Source organism: Branchiostoma lanceolatum, chromosome 3 (assembly GCF_035083965.1).
Source record: "Branchiostoma lanceolatum isolate klBraLanc5 chromosome 3, klBraLanc5.hap2, whole genome shotgun sequence".
Classification (NCBI taxonomy): Eukaryota; Metazoa; Chordata; class Leptocardii; order Amphioxiformes; family Branchiostomatidae; genus Branchiostoma; species Branchiostoma lanceolatum.
Genome location: NC_089724.1, coordinates 14,048,665 through 14,071,485, shown reverse-complemented (window position 1 = coordinate 14,071,485; position 22,821 = coordinate 14,048,665). Strand labels below are relative to the sequence as shown.

The 22,821-nt window shown below is 41.6% G+C and overlaps 1 protein-coding gene across 1 annotated transcript; it reads right to left on the bottom strand.

The window, feature by feature from the left end:
• Nucleotides 1-1,564: 1,564 nt before the first annotated feature.
• Nucleotides 1,565-22,745, bottom strand: LOC136430448 (poly [ADP-ribose] polymerase tankyrase-1-like). Its single transcript, XM_066421090.1, has 29 exons — nt 22,515-22,745; nt 20,584-20,808; nt 20,006-20,101; nt 19,515-19,551; nt 19,257-19,332; nt 17,547-17,779; nt 17,156-17,271; nt 16,043-16,164; nt 15,619-15,710; nt 15,295-15,373; nt 14,623-14,794; nt 14,049-14,128; nt 13,443-13,588; nt 12,829-12,895; nt 12,512-12,610; nt 12,039-12,132; nt 11,487-11,612; nt 11,026-11,135; nt 10,634-10,756; nt 9,996-10,061; nt 9,262-9,484; nt 8,884-9,081; nt 8,140-8,243; nt 7,625-7,699; nt 7,160-7,265; nt 6,541-6,618; nt 6,249-6,357; nt 5,270-5,426; nt 1,565-4,604 (listed from the first exon to the last, which is right to left on the bottom strand). Exons 1-29 carry the CDS (start codon nt 22,699-22,701, stop codon nt 4,527-4,529), a joined length of 3,474 nt encoding a protein of 1,157 aa, XP_066277187.1. The 5' UTR covers nt 22,702-22,745; the 3' UTR covers nt 1,565-4,526.
• Nucleotides 22,746-22,821: the final 76 nt, after the last annotated feature.

The following is a 22,821-nucleotide window of genomic DNA, read 5'->3' as shown; positions in this document are numbered from 1 at the left end:
TGAAAGCTAATTGCATGTAGACAGACTTGACAAATACCGGTAACTGTACATTCTTTTTTGGGGTGTCCAGAGGATATCATCCCTATATAGCCTGGAGTCTAGACTTGTTAGCTTTGGTCTGCTTCCAACGTGGCCAGCCGCCAAGCGCCGTTGGGAGCAGACCAAAGCTAACAAGGCCGGACTCCAGGCTTATACATATACATTTGTACATGTAGTTAAGAAAAGATATTATCAAGAAAAATACACTTTCTGCCCAGACAATCTTTGAGCTTGTTGTTGCAAGTACACAATACTTGCCTTGTATGGTTACCTAGAGATTCAAGTGTTTCTAACAAAGGCAGACTGTGTAGTTTAACTGTAATGTTAGTGATGTCAACTCCCCCCAGCCATGTAGACAAACAAGTGTAATCAAAGGTCATTGGCTATTGATTGGTGACCTAGCATCCTGATTGGTTGTTGCAAGGAGGTTAAATACAACCTCCTTGGTTGTTGCTATTAACATGATAAAGCCAGTATTACCTGATGTTAAATGGGTTTGTGTATTTGTATGCATTATTTTGCAAACTATACATTTTCTTCAGACATTTACAGTGCAGGGATGTGTATAGATTTGTTATTTCAATATGAAGAGTTGTGTCTGGAAAGCTGGCGTCACACAGCAGGAAATAAATATTTTCAGCAGCAATACGGCCAGTGCCCTTTCCATTCATCTGTTCGTGACAGTCTGGTGCTCATGACCCTTCTCCTCCATCCCTCCCTATCCTCCATTGCACTGGGCAGGTCTTCCAAAGTACAGTACGCATCTAGACACAGTTGATGTATGTAGGTAGTGCATGGTCTGCCTACACTGGCATGTCCATGACCTTTCAACTACTGCACACTTTTTAGGGATTGGTGATGTTTACAGGTCACTGGAGCACATCAAATGTGACAGGGTAGATTTTGAGGAGAAAAATATGCTACACTCTCGATTTTGAAATTCGGGTGCCTTCTGGCGATCAACAAATTTGCCAGAGGGTTGTTGACATTGTGATTGCTCTACCCAAGGACGTTTAAAATCAATTCTAAACCTCCTTTCTCTACCAGTATGTCGCTGTAGTTAAAACAGTCAGCAATGCAAGTTATCAGCACACTACCCCCAATCTTTCTCCTTTTACGGCACGGTTCTGTGGTGTTGGGACAATGCCACTTGGTAGATACTGGGTCAAGAATGTTTGCCAGAGCACTGGCCGTGCGAGACTGTGCCGCATTGATGTGCAGGGCAAGTGTCTACCATGGATACCACTCAACATCCACCACTTTGGGTGAAGCAGATCTGTCCTATTCTACAAGCAGAGGTTTGGGTCGAGAGGCTAGGAGTGGCCGTGATTTTTAATGTAAAAAATCACTGCCTCTCCTAGCCCTCTCGACCGAAACCTCTGCTTGTGGAATAGATCAGTATTGAGTACTGAGTAGCTGTATGCTCAGTGGAAGGAGTTGGATTGAGGTGCCATCTAACTACAAACCAAAGGCCACTGCTAGAGGTGGCCAACATTGCAAAAAATAAAAACAAACACTCAGATGCTGACAGCTACAGCGTTTATTAGAATGTTATATTTCCATGTCCACTCTATACAATTCTGTTACAGAAAAGACAACAACTTAAAATAGTTCTGTGTACCAATGGCTATACCCCTGGCTAGCCTGAAACACCAGTACATTCAGGCTGTTTCCCTGCCTTAAAGCAAAGGCTGAAGCTCAAAAAGCCTGGTAGCGAGGCTAATGCATTTGGCATCGTACACAAAACAAATTCCGTAAAACTTTTACATAAAGTCTTTTCCCACTTCAAGTAAGTAACTTCAAGTGTCATTTCAACCATCCAGATTGAATCATTGCCATACACCACTGACAGCATTCTTTGTCTTAGATCTGGCGTAAGGCCTTTCAATTTAAGAACAATACTTCTTTTGTAGTCTCCGCACCCCTTAACTTTCTATATGCATTTAATACTTTGAAAACAACTCTAGGTTTCCACAGTAGACATATGTAAGTTCTGACACAATTGTTAATATTTTCATATGAAATGTCAGGAAAAAAATCTGATGCAACAGTCGCTTACTTTGAACCTTGCCTCTTTTGATGATGAAATACCTCCCAGTCATGTTCACCCTTATTAAACATGTATAGAATCATAGCACTTTGAGATGTTTCCCCTTTTTTTGCACACACATGATCTATGTATTCTTAGTTAGGAGAGTGTTCTGGATAATTTAGCTAAAAAGAAGATATTTCAGAGGCATGGGTGACACCCCAATTACATAAGTATGTGCTTTTGAGATTGTAAGACATCACTATCAGTGATAGCATTTAACTGACAAAAAACATGTAATTTGGAACACCATTCACAATTCTTTTGAAGAGGCCAATCTCCAAGCAGATATTGGGATCTGGCTAAGTCTCAGTGTTTGACACATATTTTGCAACATTTAGAATGTTCATCTAGCAGTGCACCTTTTCACTCTTCGTCCCCCTATGCAGCTGGATGGTAGCCCCAAAGAAATTGTGCACTGTCAGAGAGAACTGTAGAAATGCAGGACAGGCTGATCAATACCAACAAAATAACCCTTGACTAATTCATTCTGCTTGGAGATTACAATAAGACCAAATGGTGAGTGTAGGAAACGTTAAGATTCTATAAGGATAAATGAGCATTTGGACTCCAAAGGTCAAAGTATCATAACAATAATATTGTGATTGCATCGCCCATCATATCTTATTGGTCTGGAGTTAAGGGCATATAACGATCAACATAACAATGGTCTCCATGAAACTGAAAAAAAATGCAACTACTTCTGGGCACCTTTAGGTACCGGTATGTGTGTTTCGTGGATAAGGGCTCTGTAATACTTTGAATTCTTATTTTTGATCTGTACTCTCAGTTTGACGGAGCAAAGCTATGTGTGAAGCACTGAAGATCTAGTGAGGTCTGGAGGCAAGCTTTTCTGAGAAATTTTGAAAATTCTGACAATCTGATATGCTATTTCAGAGATAACTTTGAGACGGATTCATCTTAGTTTTGTGGATGTTTTGGTTGTGCTGCTGACAAACTGATGATAACACCACAAAGTTTTAATTTTTGTTCGGGATGCTCAAAATGTTTTCTGTCAGGAGCAGCAAAGTTATGAGCTATTTTTTGGGTTCAGTCAAATATACTCGAACATAATTAAGCTGACCAACAAGAAAGCTGAATTGAAGGTTTCATAGGTGTTGCCAATTACATTACAAGTGAATTATACCATTTCACGTTCGCAGATTTCAACTTTTCAGAATAGTGTGAAACCACACTGGATATATGCAACAAGTAAGTACACACGAAGTTTGCATTCTGTAGCTATGATACAAGTGGACCATGTACTAGTAAACATTGTTACATCATTCAATTGATACGTCATACTGGGCTTGTTTCAATAAAATATCTCAATGCCTGAAGGCCACACCAATTTTCTTTTTGGTTCTCGGACTTTAAAAAATTCCAAACTTAACAACCAGCATGAATGAAAGAGTACTGTAAATGCAGAAATGTTTGCATGGTTTTAATTTCACGGTAGGGAGAAAATGGAGTGTTCTCGGTAGTTTTAAGTTCGCGTTTGAGACAATAGTAGACAAGAAGGTAGAAGGACAAAAAATTTCGCGGTGGTTTTAAGATCGCGGTAAAGAGCTCACCACAAAAACTGCCAACAGAAAACCACCGCAAACATTTCTGCATTTCCAGTAAAGTCTGTACAGTTTGAAGAAGGAAATATAGTCAGATGCAATTTTTCCTCCCAGTCCCATTTTCATCTTGACTTCTCACTAAACTTTAGTTTAATAAGTCCAAGAACCAAGGAAATGAATTGGTATGGCTGAATCAGTGTTCTCCCAAAAGTTCGTTTTTTTACATCATTGGTCCAGTCCTGTTATGAAATGTATCACTCCTTTTTGAAATATAGAATTAAACTGCTATATTTTTGAAAATACTGTTGCAAGAAATATAAAATATGGCATGATTTTGTAACTACACATCTGAAACTTTCAAGTTTGGATACTTGCACACATCCCATATTCAAATAAAACCCAAATACCATATTCATAAAACATTGAACAATACTGCAGTAAAGAGGAAAAAGTTGCCACTGGGGAGGGGTCGAGTGTCATTATGTTTACAAAACAGGCTTCATTTCTTTTTGATGTAATGTCAACTCTCATAATTCTGCTGGGTACCCTAAGACTGCCACATTAAAAAAAAACAGCCTTTCTGGTTGGTTAAAACTGTAAGAGTCGGAACTAAAAATTTCCATTGATGTGTTATCTTTACATGACTGCAATTACATGTACAGTTCCCATCTACCTGGCAATTTCCATATTTAACCGTCCAACATGGCAGACTACACTTGTGCCATACTGATAGCCACATGGGTGTGAACACCATATGGTATGGTTTATGCAGGTGTGTTTGAAATGTATCCATTAGTTACATTACAACAGAACTTAGCTCAGCAGTTCTAGGGTTACTTCTGGTCCGGGCTGGGTGCAGTGGGGGCCTCAGGCTTCACAATCTGGTAGGTGATCAGGTATTCAGGAAAAGCCTGAAAGGACAGGAAACAATGATCAGTTTTGTTACCAAACTTCCCTCATAGGAAAGTCACATACACTGTGTATGAAATTTTGTTCCAAATTAAGCTGCAACACAACTTTTGCAATATCACTAAATTTAATGACACGTGTAGCATCATAACAATAATATTTCATTCATAAATCATCTGCTTGCAAGCTGATAAATTATCTACTTGCAACTTTTATATCTCAGCGTGCATTCGAGCCCTGGTAAAACATGAAACGTAGGTTATATATCCTCAAGCAAGTCTACATGTAGATATTCCCTGTATGTGCAAAGAGCCCAATCATTCTACTTGATTGCAAGGGTGATCTTGCTAGCATGGGATTGTCAAACTATGATACTAAAAGATCATCAATACAATGGAAGTGGGACATATCTATAGCTAGGGACACTAACATGGAGGCGGACCTACATGTAGTTATTTGCTTTTCAGTGAATAGTAGCTCAAGCATTTTCGGACATCTAGACTAGAGATCTGAAACTTGTACACTTGAGCTACAGTACACTGGAATGCAAATCAAAGACACCAACATGGCAGTCAGAACCTGCCTGCTTCATTGATACGAATAGTGATTGAAAACACTCTTTAATGGTATCTTCGGATTTTGTCTAGTCAAGAATAGACATACAGACCTGTTCTCCCCTGTAGATGACATACTCTGCGAAGTTGAGCCCCCCGGCGCTGGGTCTGCCGATGACGGAGTGGTGGCCTGGCGGGGCGTGGGCCATCTTCATTGCACTGAACTGTAGGAATGCCTTACCCAATGTGACTCTGCAGAACAGCATTTGTCTGAAACAGAGGAAGAATACCGTAAATCTATTTATGTTTGTGGGGATAAACATTTCTAACCTTGCAGTAGGAGGGGAAAGGAGGCTTTTGCAGTGTTAAACTTTAAGTTCACGGTTGAAACAACTGTAGTAATGCTATGCACATGTTTGTGATGTTATGAGTTTAGATCGGAGCAGACACCACGGAAACAAAAACACTATTTCAAGATTTACAGGCTACTACTGCTCCATGCAACCCTCTAAATCATCCGCCCTAAGGCACTAGGTGGAAAGTTGTCTGAAACCTTGGTGGCCATTTTCTTTGTTCTTTAAATAGAATCTTCACAGTAATTAGTTCAATGAACTGGCATGAACAATACTCCAACTATGCTTGGGGTATTTGTTAACTTTATCATAAAAAATGTTCTGTAACAAATAAGTGTAGGTTTTGTTACAGTTGAATGTGGAGAACAACATATTGCAACAAACTGTCCACCCATATTACAGTTGAAACATTGACCCAGCTGGCACCATCTTTGTTTTGGAAGAAAATACGGCCATCAAAATACGGCCATCAAAATCTGTGGCAAGCTGGCCAATTTCACCATGATTTCCCAATAGTTATCATCAAAAATTGGTGTTTGGGCAAACCACCTAATGCCGGCACCTATGAGGAAAATTTTTGGTAGCGAGAAAAAGGTCATCTTCGCCAGGTGGTCGGCTTGAAGAGGTGGTTGGTCAGGTAGGTTTGACTGTACAGCATATTCCAATGCATTCGTTTACATGCTATAACTGTAGGGTAATGCCATCTATCTATTGAAGGCAGTATTGCAGGGTTGCTGACCTTTGACAGATATAACAGGACCGGTCCTTGTGGATAGGACAGCCGGTGCCTCCCCCAATTCCATACACATACTGGTTACTCTTGGAGGAGTTCTCTGCAAAGTAGATACCTAGAAAGACACAAAATCAATGACACGTAATAAATTATCTACTTTCTGTATACAATAAAACTGACTTTTCTTTTGAGACACTGGACTGAACCATTTTTTGGCTAGCAAGGAAAAAAATATCATAGGAAATATTGCACAAAGTTTGACTTTAAGGATAACAAACAATGGTGAAGTAAGACTTACCTGCTCCAAACATGCCACCAATGTAGGCATGTCTTTCATCAAACCCCTTGTTGATGATTGCATTAATGAAGGGTGAACCTGTAAGTCCAATAAAATCATCCAGTAAGTTTCAAGCAACTCAATACAAACAAAAAACATATCACCACAGTAACCAAACTGTAACCTAGGAAAGGTGTAATATGATGATTATCAACTGCATACATCAATATCTACATTTGTATTTTATCTTAAACCATATCGACTAGCAAATGGACAAATATACAAATATGTCCTCAATCATTATCTATGATGAGTACAATATGTAAATTCATGATCTTCGAAGGGATTTAATTGGGTACTAGGGGGGTAAAGGAGGTTTTAAGTTCGTGGTTGAAACAATCAAATGGTACTGTAGTAACATAATAGGGAGGTCACCATGAAAACCGTGAAAATAAAACCACTGCGAACATTTCAATATCTACAGCTTTTCTATTGAACGTCAGCTATTTCAGTGCACCACAAAACCATCTTGGTTTTCTGGTACATTGAGAGAACTACACAGTGTCACATAGATGGCTTTACAATGCTACTCCTTGATCAATGATTTCACATCATAGAGGTAGAAGTCATGTCAACAAACCATGAAACAACATCCTCTCATTGGCTTGGTTGTGGTTCTCTTCCGACACTTCTTTTCTCCTGTGGACATACCGATCCCATAGTCTCTTGTTTCGAACCTTTTGAATCTGTAAAAAATATATATATAATGCACATGATATAAATGTAAAATAAAAATGCCAAAATAAAAACTCCAACAGGGATAAATTCTACCACCTGGATCAGACAGGCAATAGATCAGGAGTAACGGAAGGAGGTTACAGAACTTAGAACCAAGATATGGAAGATATCATGCCTGTAATGCTGCAGTACCTGAAATTACTGCAACATCAGGACCTTAATAACTACACACATACCAGAATTCATACAAATCCATCAATTAAACATTCTTGAGCTGCAGGTGCAAACACACATATACAACCAACATCACTTGTTGAGGTGAACCTCCTTCCCAGGGGTACTGAGAAGATACTGTTGAGTAACATACCTTGATAACATTGTACCTGTTGAAGATACCCCCAGCTTGACCCTGGTCTCTGTGCTGACGAATGGTACTCTGGACCTAGAACAAGAAAGTAAATTTACACAACGATTAGATTTGGTACAGCTGTAACAAGTTGAGGCAATTCTGGATATACTGCACCTGGCATAATACTGTACATTTTCACAGTATTCTAAACTTTCTTGTTTTTGCAGCAAACTCATCACACTGCAAATAATGGACTGCTCTCCACTGTTACTACAGTTAATATTTTTCTGAATGCGAACGAAAAGATAAGGGTATTCTTACTAGTGTTCTAAATTTGCAACAGCACAAATACTGTGAACCTGTATTTCTGCTTTAAGTGCACAGGTATCAATTTTCTGTTCACATACATCTTATCCTTTTTTATATGCATGCACATACAAAGATAACACGTCTTACTGCACAGATAAACAAACATAAATCAGATAATTCTTGTTGCAGAGTCGAGAAAGTATGGAAGACCCCATCAATCATACCTCCTCTTCCACCGACTGGTACTCCTTGTCATCTGAACCAAGGTCGGTTAGGATCGTACCATGACTCCCCAAGGCAGGGGTCAGATATGGATTTAATGTTGTACCTGGATTAAACAACAAAAGATGTACAGCTGTCAAACACAGTTTCACAAAACAGCAGGCATTCAGCTCTAACATTAACAGTTATCTTTTAGTTTTATCACAGTTACCCTACAGGAGTCCCTCTTATGCACTACCTCTGTATTGGTTACACTGACAAATTTGCATGCTAAGGGTTAAGGAACAGTAAACATCCATCTAAAACTGACTTGTCCCAAAGCTACTAGACTATGACTCATCTTCAAGTCAATCAATCAATCAATCAATCAATCAATTAATTCAACTTCAACTTGCTGCACACATTCTGTCTACCTCAATGTCAATCTGTCCACCACCCTACATGTCAATCAATCAATCAATCAATCAATCAATCAATTAATCAATCAATCAATCAACAATCAATGAGATTTTCTCCTATTTGTATTCTCTCCACCACCAGTATATTCTCCACCACCCTACATGTCAATCAGAATGAATGAATGAATGGTTTATCATGATCATCATGATCAGATATGAAAAGTACATTGCAGCCATAGGCTGACTTGCATACTTTTTTACATGTCACTTAAAAACTTAAAAACTGTTCTGACATTTGGCAATTTACAATTGTTGTTACCATTTAACAACCAATGGGATCACTCCTACCTGTTCCCCCCAGTATTCTCTCCGCCCCCTTGATGAGCTTGTGTCTGTGTCCGTAGGCGTTGACCCCAATCTCCTTCAGCTCCTCGTGGCCCATCTCTCCCAGGATGTCCAGCGTGATCTGTTCCTTGTTGAAGATGTCCAGTAGCTGGTTCAGGCCCAGTTGCTGCAGGAAGCTGGATATGGTAATGTCCGACAGACCTGAGGGAGCCAACAACATAGGTGTTAGTGAAATGTCAGATACGCACAACAGAGATGGCAGGCATATGAACTTCTGGACCCCCCGTAAGTTGGGTTTTGTTACCACTTGCACTACAGGGACATGTTAGAATTTTACCCACAGATAAAACTAATGCAGTAAAAAAGTGACCCAGAACTCACTTTCCCCCTCGACAGCGGAGCGATCGATGGCGCCGTCTCCCTGCCCCCCTCCGACCGCGCCGGCGAGGTGGTCCATGCTGGAGGCGGTGGAGAGAACGCCCGGTGTGGAGGACGGAGTGGTGCTGGCGGAGGAGATGGGACTGGCTGCCTTGTTGGTGGCAGTGGCTGCCGGGAGAGACTGGGGCGGCATGGCGTCCACCAGGAGGGCACGCACGTCTTCAGCCTGGGGAGAAGTGAAGAAGGCTTTAGAAAACTGTACAGTCTCACAGAAGACTATTGATAACTTAAACCAATAACCTCCTTGCTTAAACTGACTTTTTGATAACTTAAATTGTTTGCGGCATGGCATCCACCAGGAGCGCACGCACATCTTCAGCCTAGGGAAGAGTGAAGAAGGCCTAAGCAAACTGTAGTCTCACAGAAAACTCAACAGTATTGATCTCTTATTAATAACTTAAATTTTTTGCAGCATGGTGTCCATCAGGAGTGCACGTACATCTTCAGCCTAAGGAAAAGCATACTTGCTTAAGTTTCGGGGTTCTCAGAGGATATCATCCATATAATCGAATCAACATGGCCTTATGTATGTTTATCAGTCCTTTAGTCCATTGAAAAAGTTATTTCATTTTATGGTCTTGTTGACAATCTTTGTAACCATTAAGAAAAAACAATGCCCTTTCCCATTTACAGAGTGTAAGGAAGAAACTATAATAAGCTGTAGGAAGGGTACTAACCGTGGCCAAGTCCAGTGGTGTTTGTCCCTCTTGGTTCTTCATGGTGGGGTCTGCACCATGGGCAAGCTGGAGATATGACAAAGTACTTCTGATTAAGGTATACAGCAACAGTTATGACATGGAGAATTTGGAGACTCTAGTCAAAGTGACTAAAAGTGGTCCAAAAAACATGATAGCGTGTTTAGGTTGATTATAAATTCCCTTTCACTGATCATAGAAGCATTTGAGATGAAAGCTTGCTTATTACTGACAGGATTAGTTAGGAAAGTGTTGTCATACGAGTGATAGACATGTGCGTTTCCTTGTCATGAGTAATACGGTCAAGTGCTGGCAGCGTGATAGGGCCTCTTTCAAATGTTGGCTAAGTAGTTATCGATTACATAAATTTTGTTCCAATGAGCAGATTTGGGAAACAACCTTGGAATGGATTAAAGTCAACTCAAAACACCAGAAAGACTGTTTGTTCATGGATATGCAGTTATAAAAGGTGCATATTTTCTGCATTAAACCCAATGGATAAGTCTAATTCATGAATGTGACCAACAGACCTCATGCTTTTTAACACATCACAATGCCATGGCATCCTTTACAGTAACAATACCAGTTTTGAGTACAAAAGAAGAAAATGAGCAACTCACCAGCAGCGCACATAGTTGAGTTCTGCCCTTCTGTGCGGCCTCGTGAAGCGGGGTGAAGTTCCACCGGTCTGTGGCATTCACGCACGTCCCATACTTGATCAGCAGCTGGGCAATCTCAACATGCTAGGAACAAAACAGACAACATCAAGCACACTCTCTTCTTTAAAAAAAAGCAGTCATCCTCAATTGAGGTGAAGCAGGATGCTTTTTCATGTAGCCAGTAGTATTGCAATTCGGCTTTGCTGCAGCTTGCTTTACAGCCAAGCACACCGTCTTTCGAAAAAGGCAGTAATCTTGTGTGCCACTAGGCACTTCAAGGGTATGTGTGAATGAACGGACAAACAACTATGCATTGTGTAGCAGGACAAAAGTACCAGAGTAGCTGTGCTTACCCCATATGATGAAGCGTTGTGTAGCGGGATGAGCCCACCCTTATCCTGTGCGTTGACGTCCGCTCCGTTCTCCAGGAGAAACTCAGCAACCTCCACGTTGTTGTAACCAGCTGTGGCGGAGGGACAAGGGAATACCGTGAATAACAGCAACGGTCCCTCCAATATCTATTTATTGGTTGGGCTGTTTAGTACAGACAGCAGGGGCTGCCTAGCCTGTTGCTATTACAAAGGGCTAGCCCTGCTTGTTACTAAAAAAAGTATCCAAAGTATCCCTGCTGACAAAGACAAGATATTACGACTGGTTTGTCATTTTGTACAATATGCACAGACTGGACATTTTTCTCCTGTCTTCAAATACATTCACCAGTAGGGACTGTTCTTACAGCAGGCACAGCAGGGCCAAGTGAAAAGTGACCAAGAATCACGTTAATGTCAGACAAGCAGAAGTATTGAGAACTGACCAGCTAAGTGAAGCGGTGTCGAGTTGCGCCCCTGTGTGTCCCTACAGTTGATGTTCTCCGGCGTGGCCAGTTTCTGCACCCGGGCCAGGTTTCCCTTCTTGGCAGCATCCAGCAGAGCGGCATCACCTAAAGCCAGAACAAAAGAAAAAAAATGAAGGTCAATGAAGGTTAGACATCCAGGTAATAAGATATGCAAGGTAACAATTACTCAAGCTACTTGATAAAATTTGGAAACGGTCAGATTTTTCAGACATCATCCGCTGTTTTTCGCCAGTTACCAGTCACAATATCTAAGAAAGAACCATAGCCGGCTCAGTGTAACTGTTGGTTCAGGTAGTACCATAGAACACTCTCCTTATACCAGAGCTAAATCCGCATCAAACAACCTCCCTACATTCACCTCTGCTTGCTTGGCCTGACCAAAGCACTATTGACCCATCTTGCTTGTGAATAATAATGACCTTGCCTTATATGGCACAAGCCAATCAGCAGTGCTACTGTAGAAAGTGGGAGGATCTTTTGTGGGTAACCATGACAGTTTGGTGCTCTAACCTCTGAGTAGGTCCTGTATGTCCGTGTCCCCGTCCCGTACCAGGTCCAGGGGGGTGTTCCCATCACGGTTCTTCTTGTTGGGGTCAGCACCATGCTGAAAAACACAGGGTCAGAGGGCAGATTCAAAACCCAACGTGTCATTTTGCTCATTCGTTCTCAGGGTGCACCAAGAAAATAATGTCATTGTCAATGTGTTACCATGTGAGGTCCAATCATGCATTGCAAGTTTGCAGCACCGAACAACCAACAGAGAAAGCACTGCACTAGGTATTCTCCCAGGTGGAATCAGCGAAGTATAATGTCAAAGGTAGGGTACTTAGCAATGTTCATGCACTGAATAGTGGAATGGCTATTCTGGAAAGTGTAATGGATTTTTGGTGGTCTCATGACTAGACAAAATACTTAATGGGGTGTTAGGACTTGTGGCCTGCAAAGACAGAAGGATGCTGTGTAATATACAAACGTGATATTACCTTCAGGAGTAGTTTGCAGATCTCGTACTTGCCCTTGGCTGCTGCTTCATGGAGCGGCGTGAATTTCCACAGGTCCGCCACATTCACCACAGCCCCGTGCTGTATCAAACACACCAATCATAACACGTGTTTCACAGATAGTCTAAGTGCTGTATCAAACACACCAATCACAACAAACCTTTCACAGATAGTCTAAGGCCGAGCCAAAAACGACAAAGTATACTTAGGTAGTCCTGCCCAAGGACAATGTACTACATAGGAAGTTAAGATCTCTGTTGGTAACAATAAAAGAAAGTCTCAAAAGCTGGAAGTCTTACCTTGAGGAGCAGCTCACAGACTTCATAATGGCCATAGGAACAGGCATTATGGAGAGGCACCAGTCCACTGCAGTAACAAAAACATTTAATCTCAAACTATTCAAAGTTAACCAGTATAGAAAGATATAAAAGCACAGGAGAAGCCTGACTTTTGATGGTATAACACAAATACAAATCAAAACATCATTTCCACCACTTGAAAGTAAAAATCTTTGAGTTAATCAGTCATGCCCTGCACAAGTTTCCTTTCATTTGTTCGTGAGAGTGTATTGGTAATTTTCTTTGAGAAAACCACAACTGCCATTTAAGGAGTACTTAACAGTACAGATCTTGAATAATTTCCAATTTAGCCGTGTGCAGAATGCAATTAATGTGAATCCATTTCCACCAGAAATAAAACGTTTGCAAAATGCGTGGGAAGGGAAGTTATTCAAGATCTGTACTGTATATCTTGAAATCTGTTTATCTTCAAATTCGTCACAGCAGCACACAAGAACTGGCATTTTCATGGTGTTCCTACTATTGTTTCAACCACGAAATCAAAGATACCACAAACATCTGCGAAGTCTACAAATTCACAGTAACCACAGTAGAAGAGCTGAGTAGCGGCTGACCCTTTGTCCTTGGCGTGCACGTCGGCGCCGTGTTGGAGGAGGTACTCCACCACCGCCACGCGGTTGTAGCCCGCGGCGAAGTGCAGCGGCGTTGAGTGTCTACCATTGACATCCCGACAGTTCACGGTGTGGGGATTACACAGCACCTACAGAAGGGTGAAAAAACATCAGTTTTTTTAATCCATAGATTTCTTAAAGCATATGACTAGTTTAGATATTCGCTGTACAGTCTTTTCAAGCATTATCTCACTAAACAGCATATATAACACGTTGATGAAGGTTAGTAAATATTGAGGCTTGAGTAACACATTTTGGCATAGGATAAACAACAGATTCAGCAATTAGCTACCATTAAAGATTGCCATACTAATTGACAGGGTCGTACTTCGAATTCTCTGGAGTACATAACTGCTTCTATTACAGGCTTGCAACATGTTTGAAAATCCTAGATATTTGTTTGAAGGAAAAGTCCATAGAGAACTATATTTCTTTCTGATAACTAGCAAGTACTGTATTAGTGTTAAAGTTTGTCCACATTGCTTGTAGTGTTTCATATCTTCACTATACACAAACACTACAGTCTTCAGAATTGTTTGTTTGACCTACCTTAACAGCCTCCAAGTCTCCCGCCTTGGCAGCCTCCAGGAGCTGGTCACACTCGTCTGCAGGGCCACTGGGAGGGTCCTCTGTACAGGCAGGGGGGACACCGTCAACACATGGGCAACAAGAAATCAAAGATCTCATACCTCCATGAAATATTAGTGATTTTGTACATTTCTTATTGCCATAACCCTACCTTCCCTTTTTCTTTTACTCAATCTCAGCTATCTCCCTAACGTCAGGGGTCATTTGCTGGGTAGGGCTGACGAGCTGTCCATGGACATGACTGTCGGCCTGTGATGCTGCAGTACCTCAAAATACTGCTAGGGGACCCCAAATCCCCATGTTCTTTGTGACCTCCATAACTATCCACATGCCAAAATTCATACAAATCCATCTAAAGGATCTTGAGTTACATGTATGGGTGCGAACAAACAAACACAAGCAGCTGCATTTAGAAAGAAGTGATCAACCTGAAGCACATAATCAACCACCTAACAGGTGACCCACATAGAGACTAACACATGTTTTGACATCGTAACGAATGGCATGGGTATGTTCCAGGTGCTGTGTGACCTACCGTGTAACATCTGCTGCACGGCTTCTGTGGCCATCTGCGCTGCGGTCACCCCCTGCAGGGACACGATGCTGGGGTCCACCCCGAAGCTCAGCAGCAGCCTGCAGGCCTGGACGTGTCCGGAGTGGGCACCCCTGTGGAGGGCGGTCTGCCCCAGGCTGTCCAGGGCATTCACCTGGGACAACAGTACAGTCAAGATTAGGGATTTATACATGTACCAAAACATAGCATTGCACAAGTAACAGTACAGAGGTACAGGTACAGGCCTGCACGTGTCCGGAGTGGGCACCCCGATGCAGGGCGGTCTGGCCCAGGCTGTCCAGGGCATTCACCTGGGACAACAGTACAGTCAAGAAACCTTGTTTCACACACACACACACACACACACACACACACACACACACACACTCACTCACTCATTTTCATGGTCATCTGTTCATGGCAAATTCAAAACCACCATGCTTGTTTTGTCTTCTGCATACCTAGCCATTTGCTTCAACCGCAAACTAAAAACCACTGCAAACACTCCATTTTCTCCCTCCTGCGAAATCAAATCCCAGTGAACATAGATTAGAAGAATACTGATCAATGTTATGATGATCCACTGACACAACACTCCAAACTCCACAAGAAAAATTGTTTAAAATCACATTGAAGAGTAGACAAATGACTTACTTTTGCACCATGTTTCAACAGAACCTCCATCACATCTATGTAGCACTTGTCTGTGGCCACATGGAGGGGTGTCAGGAACCTAAGATAACAATGTCAGTCTCGTCAAGTTAGAGGTTCAACTTGGTTACTACATGTCATTATTGAACCGCACATTTGTACTGAAACTTGAACCAAGTCAGTGCAACTATTTCCTACAAACTAAACTATAGATGTACAATAATTCCTTCCATTGGGAATATGTCATATGGACATGTAGTGTTCACGTCCCTGTCACAAGATAAGAAATAGAACTGTGCATATGAAGTCGTTTCCTGGCGTACTTACTCCTTGTTCTTGTCATTTAGGTTGGCCCCTTTCCTGATGAGAAGCTCTGTGATCTGCCGCCGCTTCGGGTAAGGGGACATGGCCGCAAAGTGCTGGCCAATCAGAACAAAGACTTCATCAGTACAAACACAGATCAAAAGTCGTGGAGGTAGCAGGACATACATGACTGGGAGAGTAAAATTGTCTTGAGAAAATATATCTAAGAGTAGAGGTGTTTTGTGCAATTCTCCATCAATGTATATGTAGCTTTGACGTAGTGCAGTACTTTGATTATTTGGTAGGGGGTATTCTTCATCCTCTTATAAATAACTAGCCAATGAGAAAATTCCATTTCAAAATTTCATTATCCCAATAAGCTAGGTTATGTTGTCTATTCCACACCAGCCGGTAGTTAATACAGGTCAGTGATCTATTATCTACTCACCAATGCTGTGTCGTGGGTGTAGGTGTGCTTGAAGTTGACAATGTCCAGCTGAAGGTGTTTCTTCACCTTGGCCATGTCGGTCTGCCGGGCTCCGTCAAGAAGGCAGTGGCCTTTGAACTCATCTGTTAATCACATCACAAATGAGCAAACATATTTCACATATAATATATGGAACATCCATGAGGTCAACAGATCTTTGCTACAAATTTCCCAACCTCTAAAAAAATGCATAAAAAGGGGTGAGTAAAACGAACAGTCAGTTAGTGCATTGAAAAAATGAGATTGCTTGAAATGGACCAAAACAAGCTACTCTAAATCCTGAAATATTTACAATTTTGCCTTTACTGCTTTTAAACTTATCTCACCAGCAGACACATGCCCGTAGCCAGGGGGGGTTCGGGGGGTTTGGACGAACCCCCCCATTGGCTTGAAGGTCCACTTTCACAGGCTTGAAGGTCCACTTTTTAATGTTCAAGATTTTTTTCATGGTGGACTTATTTGTATCACCAGCAATGCCACTGAGGCTAGGATCCTAGAAAAAACTTAGTCTCTGATTTTTCCTCTGAAATTCTCTCAAAAACACAGGAAATGCCCTTTCAGAAGGTTAAATTCTTAGAAATTGAAACGCTCAAAGGTCCACTTTTTAACGTCCAATGGTTTTTTTTTTTCAAGGTGGATCTATTTGTATCACCAACGGAGCTGAAATCCTAGAAAAACTGCTAACTTTGTCTCTGATTTCTTCCTTTAAATCCTCTCAAAAACACAGGAAATGACATATCAGAAGGTTCAAATTTTAAAATTTCCTGGGGGGGCATACCCCCGGACCCCCCTAGGAAGCTCGCGCCTGCGGCGCTCGTCTCGCGCCTACGGCGCTCGCTGGTCCCTTAAAAATTAAAAAGAACCCCCCCATTCAAAATCCTGGCTACGGGCATGAGACAGGTCATTGCAAATTTCTAAATTTCTGCTACTATTAAACAAAACATCTAAATTTTTGCTACTATTGGTTCAACTGCAAACTCAGATACCACAAACTCTTGATTTTCAAGTGAAATAAATCAACAGTAAAACTGTTCACTCCACACATACACTTGAAAAGTAGCTGTGGTTACTTACAGGATAGCTTCTCCTGTAGTTCCGGTGTTGAAGCCACGTCGATGGCACTCTTGGAGTGACAGTTGAGCAAGGTGGGGTCTGCACCGTGGGCCAGCAGGAGGGAACACACCTCAATCCTAGCAAAATATCATGTCAGACTCTCGTTGTTAGACTGTCACTAGACAATACCAAGGGTCTATGGCATGAAAAGCAGCTGTGGGGATGATATGGAAGACAAAAGCTCCACAAAAAGTAACAGAGCTGTTCAGACTTTATCATGATACTTTGTTTCAATCCAAAAGATAACTTTGCTCACAAGAACATATAAAAAACAATTTCAACTCTTTCCAGCCACCTATGGAGCCTTGTAGAGGCTAGTGACTTTTGACAGTAGTTGAAAGGAGGACATTACCTAGATTTGGATGCTGCTTCATGCAGAGGAGTGAACTGCCACAGGTCCATGGCGTTCACACTCGCGCCATGTTTCAGCAGCAGTTCTGTCACCTCGAAGTGGCCGTACGAGCAGGCGTTGTGCAGCGGCACCAGCCCACCCTTGTCCTTGGCGTGCACGTCGGCGCCGTGCTGCAGGATGAGCTGGACGATCCGCACACGGTTGTACCCCGCCGCCAGGTGCAGCGGTGTGGACTGTAACGGGATGGAATGATCACAACCTACTTCTTACCTCAGGAGCTTCATTTTTTTAATCAACCTTTCATAGATAAAATACATACTGTAAGTCTACTTAGATCCGCGGTATAATTAGATCCGCGGGATCCGCGGCGACCTCTGCGCCGCGAATCAATTTCCCCGCGGATATGTTTATCGTACTTTTGCCCCCCTCCCCACATTTACGAGTGAGCTCGACTTCAGGGAAAAGCGACACATAAACAATGCACGCGATTGTGTAAAACATGACAAACTTTTACACAGTACATACGTGTAAACAAGTGATATTACATATGGTTCGCAGAAGTTTGGCCGAACGGCGTCGCTACTCCCGACCGCTACACACATACAGTAGTAATTTACCGAGAAATCAGAAAATAATTATCGACATACACGCCACAATTTGAGCTTTGCATTGTTGTTACGGGCTTGGGGACGCCGTCTACCGTTGTAAAATCACACTCTTTTGTTTCTTGCTATTGTTATGCTTGCAAACAATCGATATCGGTGCTTTTGACATACGTAGATCTCATTAAAAACCTGTTTTTCAAGAAAGCGAGCAAAAATACGTAAAGAAAAACAAGATTTTCACCCGAGCATTTGAGTCCCTACGCTGTGATTTGCCGCCATTTGCCGCCATTTGTGGTCGTATTCGGTGGAGAATCTATTCCTTTAATTTTTTTCCCGTGAAAATTCTGCTTACGTAGCGTAGATGACTCGTATTTTACGCCGTGATGTTACTTCAAAATACGGCGCGCTAGCGGCAGGGCCGGGCTGGGTCGCCATCTTTGTTTACTCATGTTTACCGCTTTTCTAAGCGCTGATTGGTTCGCGTCAGAAAAACTGTGCTCTGATTGGTTGACTGCAAGATTTCACGTGATCACAAGGCGGGAATTCCCCGTCACAGTTTTGGCGTAGACCGCATTTTGTGACGATTTCGAAGCAGTTTTGTAGCGACCTTCGTAACATTTTTTATTTCTAAAAATTGAACAAGCATTTTCTGATGGCAGTATTCAGTTGCTGTTTTTTCTACTCATCGCCCAGCGCGAATTTAGAACCACCGCGGATTTTCCATTTGCCCGAAACCGCGGATTTTAGGCCCCGCGGATCTAAGTAGACTTACAGTATTCTAAGGTCAACCATACAAGTAGAATCAATTTGTATACCCTGATAGTTTGAATAATGACTGATGCTAGATGAGGGGAAGGGAAAAACGAGTATATATAAAAGTCTTATCTAATCTAATCTTTCACAGATGGGGCAATAGAAATCCTCAGCTAACAGTAACAGGCATATTAAGCCAAATTGTACTGATACTCAAACAACAACGGCACACCACATATTGTAGGTTTGCATTAGTATTGTAGGATTGCATCAATATACGTTGATTTGCATCAGTATTGTAGGTTTGCATCGATGTGGCTCATACATGCACATCATTGAATAGTAGGTCTACCTTTCTCCCGTCACTAGCATGACAATTGACATTCAAAGGTGTCAGCAGGGCCATCAACTTGTCCTCATTTCCACTCCTGAAGAACAAAAAAATTAACCTGTTAAAGCTAATGTTCAACTATAACCACATTGATTCTATAATAATAAACAGCTTCAACCATTGGTTCAATGGTTTTGCTACGTCAGATGCTACAATGGACATTTCATTTGAGTTGTTGCTTTAGGGAAACAGTAACAAAATAAATAGGAGTTGACCAACCTTGCTGCTTCCAGCAATTCGTCCTTCTTGTAATCTCCTGGAAACACAACAAACAAACAAACATCAACAACTCATCAAGGTATCTTGCTTGAATGCAATATCAGAAGACATTTTTGATGACTTAATTATAAAGATGACATTGGCACACACATCAATTTTTCGTCGGTTTGCCAAAAAAGTTTACAACCATACTGTAAATCGTACAAAGAAATGGCAAAATTAGCATATATTTTCAGTAATTTGCAACGACAACAAAAATATCACACAATGTCTCCTTTCCTATTGATTTTGTTATAAACTTACTCTAAGCACAAAATGTATTTCGAGCCCTCAGCGTAGTTTTCCAGAGTCTTGCAAGAAAATTTGAAAGGACATAAATAAAGAATTTATTGTTTGGTATAGCAAGTTCTGTAAGTTCAGTCATTTGTAAAACCTTCCTGACCACATAGATTACATAATGAAGGCAACTTCTTGGGGCAGTTATTTCCTACCTGTTAGAACAGTCTTGGCAGACGGTTCGGCCAAGTCCAACGCCGTTTTCCCATCGGTGTTACGGATGGAGGGATCAGCACCGTTTTGCAGCAGAACTGGAAAAAAATATGACACCAATGTTTACATATGATCATTAATCTTAACCTAATAAGACTTGTGCAATGGTCAGATGAGTAGAGTGCTTGCTTTGCATTCTGTAGGTCTTGAATTTGATCCCCTGCTGAGTCATACCAAAAACTCTATAAAAAAAAAAGGTACATACTGCGTTCTCTGCTTAGAACTCGGCATTTGGGAAAGAGTATGGAAGTTGAACACAAACCGAACTGGCCCCTACTGAGTACCATAGTGCTTGCACAAAGTTGTGTGGCCCAAGGGCTATCGACACACAGATGGGCGCGTCCTATGCACCATCAGGAGCGGGAAGGACTTCAAGACTTATCTAAGAGTACCACGACCTTATAGCTTTGCTACATAACTTTCGTCTCTTTACAATGCAAAGGATGCCATAACAATGTCAAAAAGTTCACATCTGCTTGGAGATTATGCAAATTAGCCAATGACGTAATTTTGTACTGACCAATGCAAACGTCTATCTTCCCCTTGATGGCGGCCTCGTGAAGCGGGGTGTAGTTCCAGTTGTCGCGGGCGTTCGGGTCGGCGCCGTTTCTCAGCAGGAGGGTCACGACCTCTGCGTGTCCGAAGGAGCAGGCGTTGTGGAGCGGGATGAGCCCTCCGTCGTCGCGAGCGTGGACGTTGGCGCCGTTCTGAAGGAGGTGCTCCACAACGTCTTTCCTACCAAAACCTGCAAGGAAGAGTTTATCATCACATTAGGTGAGATATCTAATCTGCTTCTAGCCTCTACTACCAGGCTCCAGGCGTGGCTGGAAAGACTAGAAATTGGGACTAAAAATCGGCCAGAAAGACAAATTTATACATGTAACATTATAGGTAACCAGAGGAGTTGGCCAGCCAATAAATACAGTTTGCCAAAATTGTCTTTGTCAGAGTTTGTGTTTTCAGTTCGTGGTTGAACTTGAAACAGTCCATTTTCAGTGGGTAAGTCCGCAAAAATAAACCCACCAATAAGATATCTAGATAATATTTGAATAGAAATGCCTATACATAATATATCTACTTTGTTCTGGGTACCCTACAATACCCACAACGATAGTCCAATAGAAGTATACTGTTGTCAGTATAAAGGGGGCCATTGTGTAACTCAGGCTGGGGGTGAAGTAATTACCACTTCCTAACTTGAGTCATAAAATCTATCCAGCCCAGCTTGCACAAGACTTTATCGTGGGAAAAAATCTTTATAATCAGCTTTCTTTCATCTCAGGAATGGTAAGGCTTCAAGTACAACTAGAATGCACTACTGCTTTTGTGCATTCATTGGGTACCAATTACTACCAAATGCAAGTACCAACACCAGCATCCACTGCCTTGTGCTCCACATTGTTTTGTGTTATTGCAAGTCAAATCAAAGTCAAAGCCAAAATCAAATACATGTATATATATGTAAACTTGCTGTGCCTATCCTGTTACACAGCTACACAGTTTGCATCCAGGGAAAGAAGCGAATAAACATCTAAAAGACTAAAATTAAACAGCAAGTGACATGTGGATATCATGCATGGCGTAATTAAATTCAATTCTGCATATTTCGTTCTTCTCACTTGCATGAACATTAATGAATTTGCCAGCTCAATTTTTTACCGTGTTTGATTTGCAAACTTCTCTCATCTCCCGAATAAAAGAACTGCATGGAATAAAAGTACCTCATGCAAATAAAAGTACCATCCCCCTGGAAAATTACTGAGTTTGCGCCAGGCTCTTTGACGTGTTTGCTGTTTGAAATGTAACTTTGGCATCAGCACATGGGTGTTATCATCTATAGATGGTGACTGTTTCACCGTGGTAGATGAGTTGGTAATCATTCTCCAATATGTTCATTAAGTTTAAGCATGCAATCTTAGCGTTTTATCAGTTCATGACATTAACTGTTGATAGGGGATTTGCAACCATCATATAATTTTAGACATGTTGACATGTCAGACCAACATATCCAGATGTTGCTTTTTGTAATAAATGCAATTATCACCAGCCAGATTTTGATATAAATATGTTTTCTTCCAGTTTTCTGAAACTTCATAGCTGCAAACTGAAATCATATAAATGTCGCGCGATTTTGGATCTATAACACCAACTCATAGCTTCTGAAAGATGTGTAGGGACTTCCCGGTGAGCATTTGGGTACTTTCCACAAACGCGACTATAAATCTTTATTTTTTTACACAGCCTGACATAAAAAATGTAGTGTCTGGTGTCTAGCTACATGCCATCAACAAGCATTGCTCAAGAATAAAACATGCTGGGAAACATCGACCACCATCCCCATGGTTTGCAACGTCCCAAAACAGCGATTTTGTTGTTTTTTCTTCGCCAGACGACGAACAAACCAAAGCCTCCATCTTCCAGTCTCCAACCAAAACACACACAACCACATACCTGCCGCGAAATGGAGCGGCGTGGACTTCCTCCCGGCTGTGTCCCGAGCGTTCACGTTCTGTGGGGTGATGAGCTTCTTCACTCTGGCCACGTCGCCGTTCCTGCAAGCTTCAAATAGTTCTCTACAGCCGCTACTTTCGTCGCAATGTATTCGATCACTGCTCAACACAGCTCTCCTTCCTGCCATCTTTTCTTTCACAGCTGCCCGCTAAGGCCCCACACCCGTACAGAAAAATACGTAATATAAATACTTCTAAATCAATTTACAGTTAAGAAGTTCTTTTACCTAAAAGATAATATATGACAT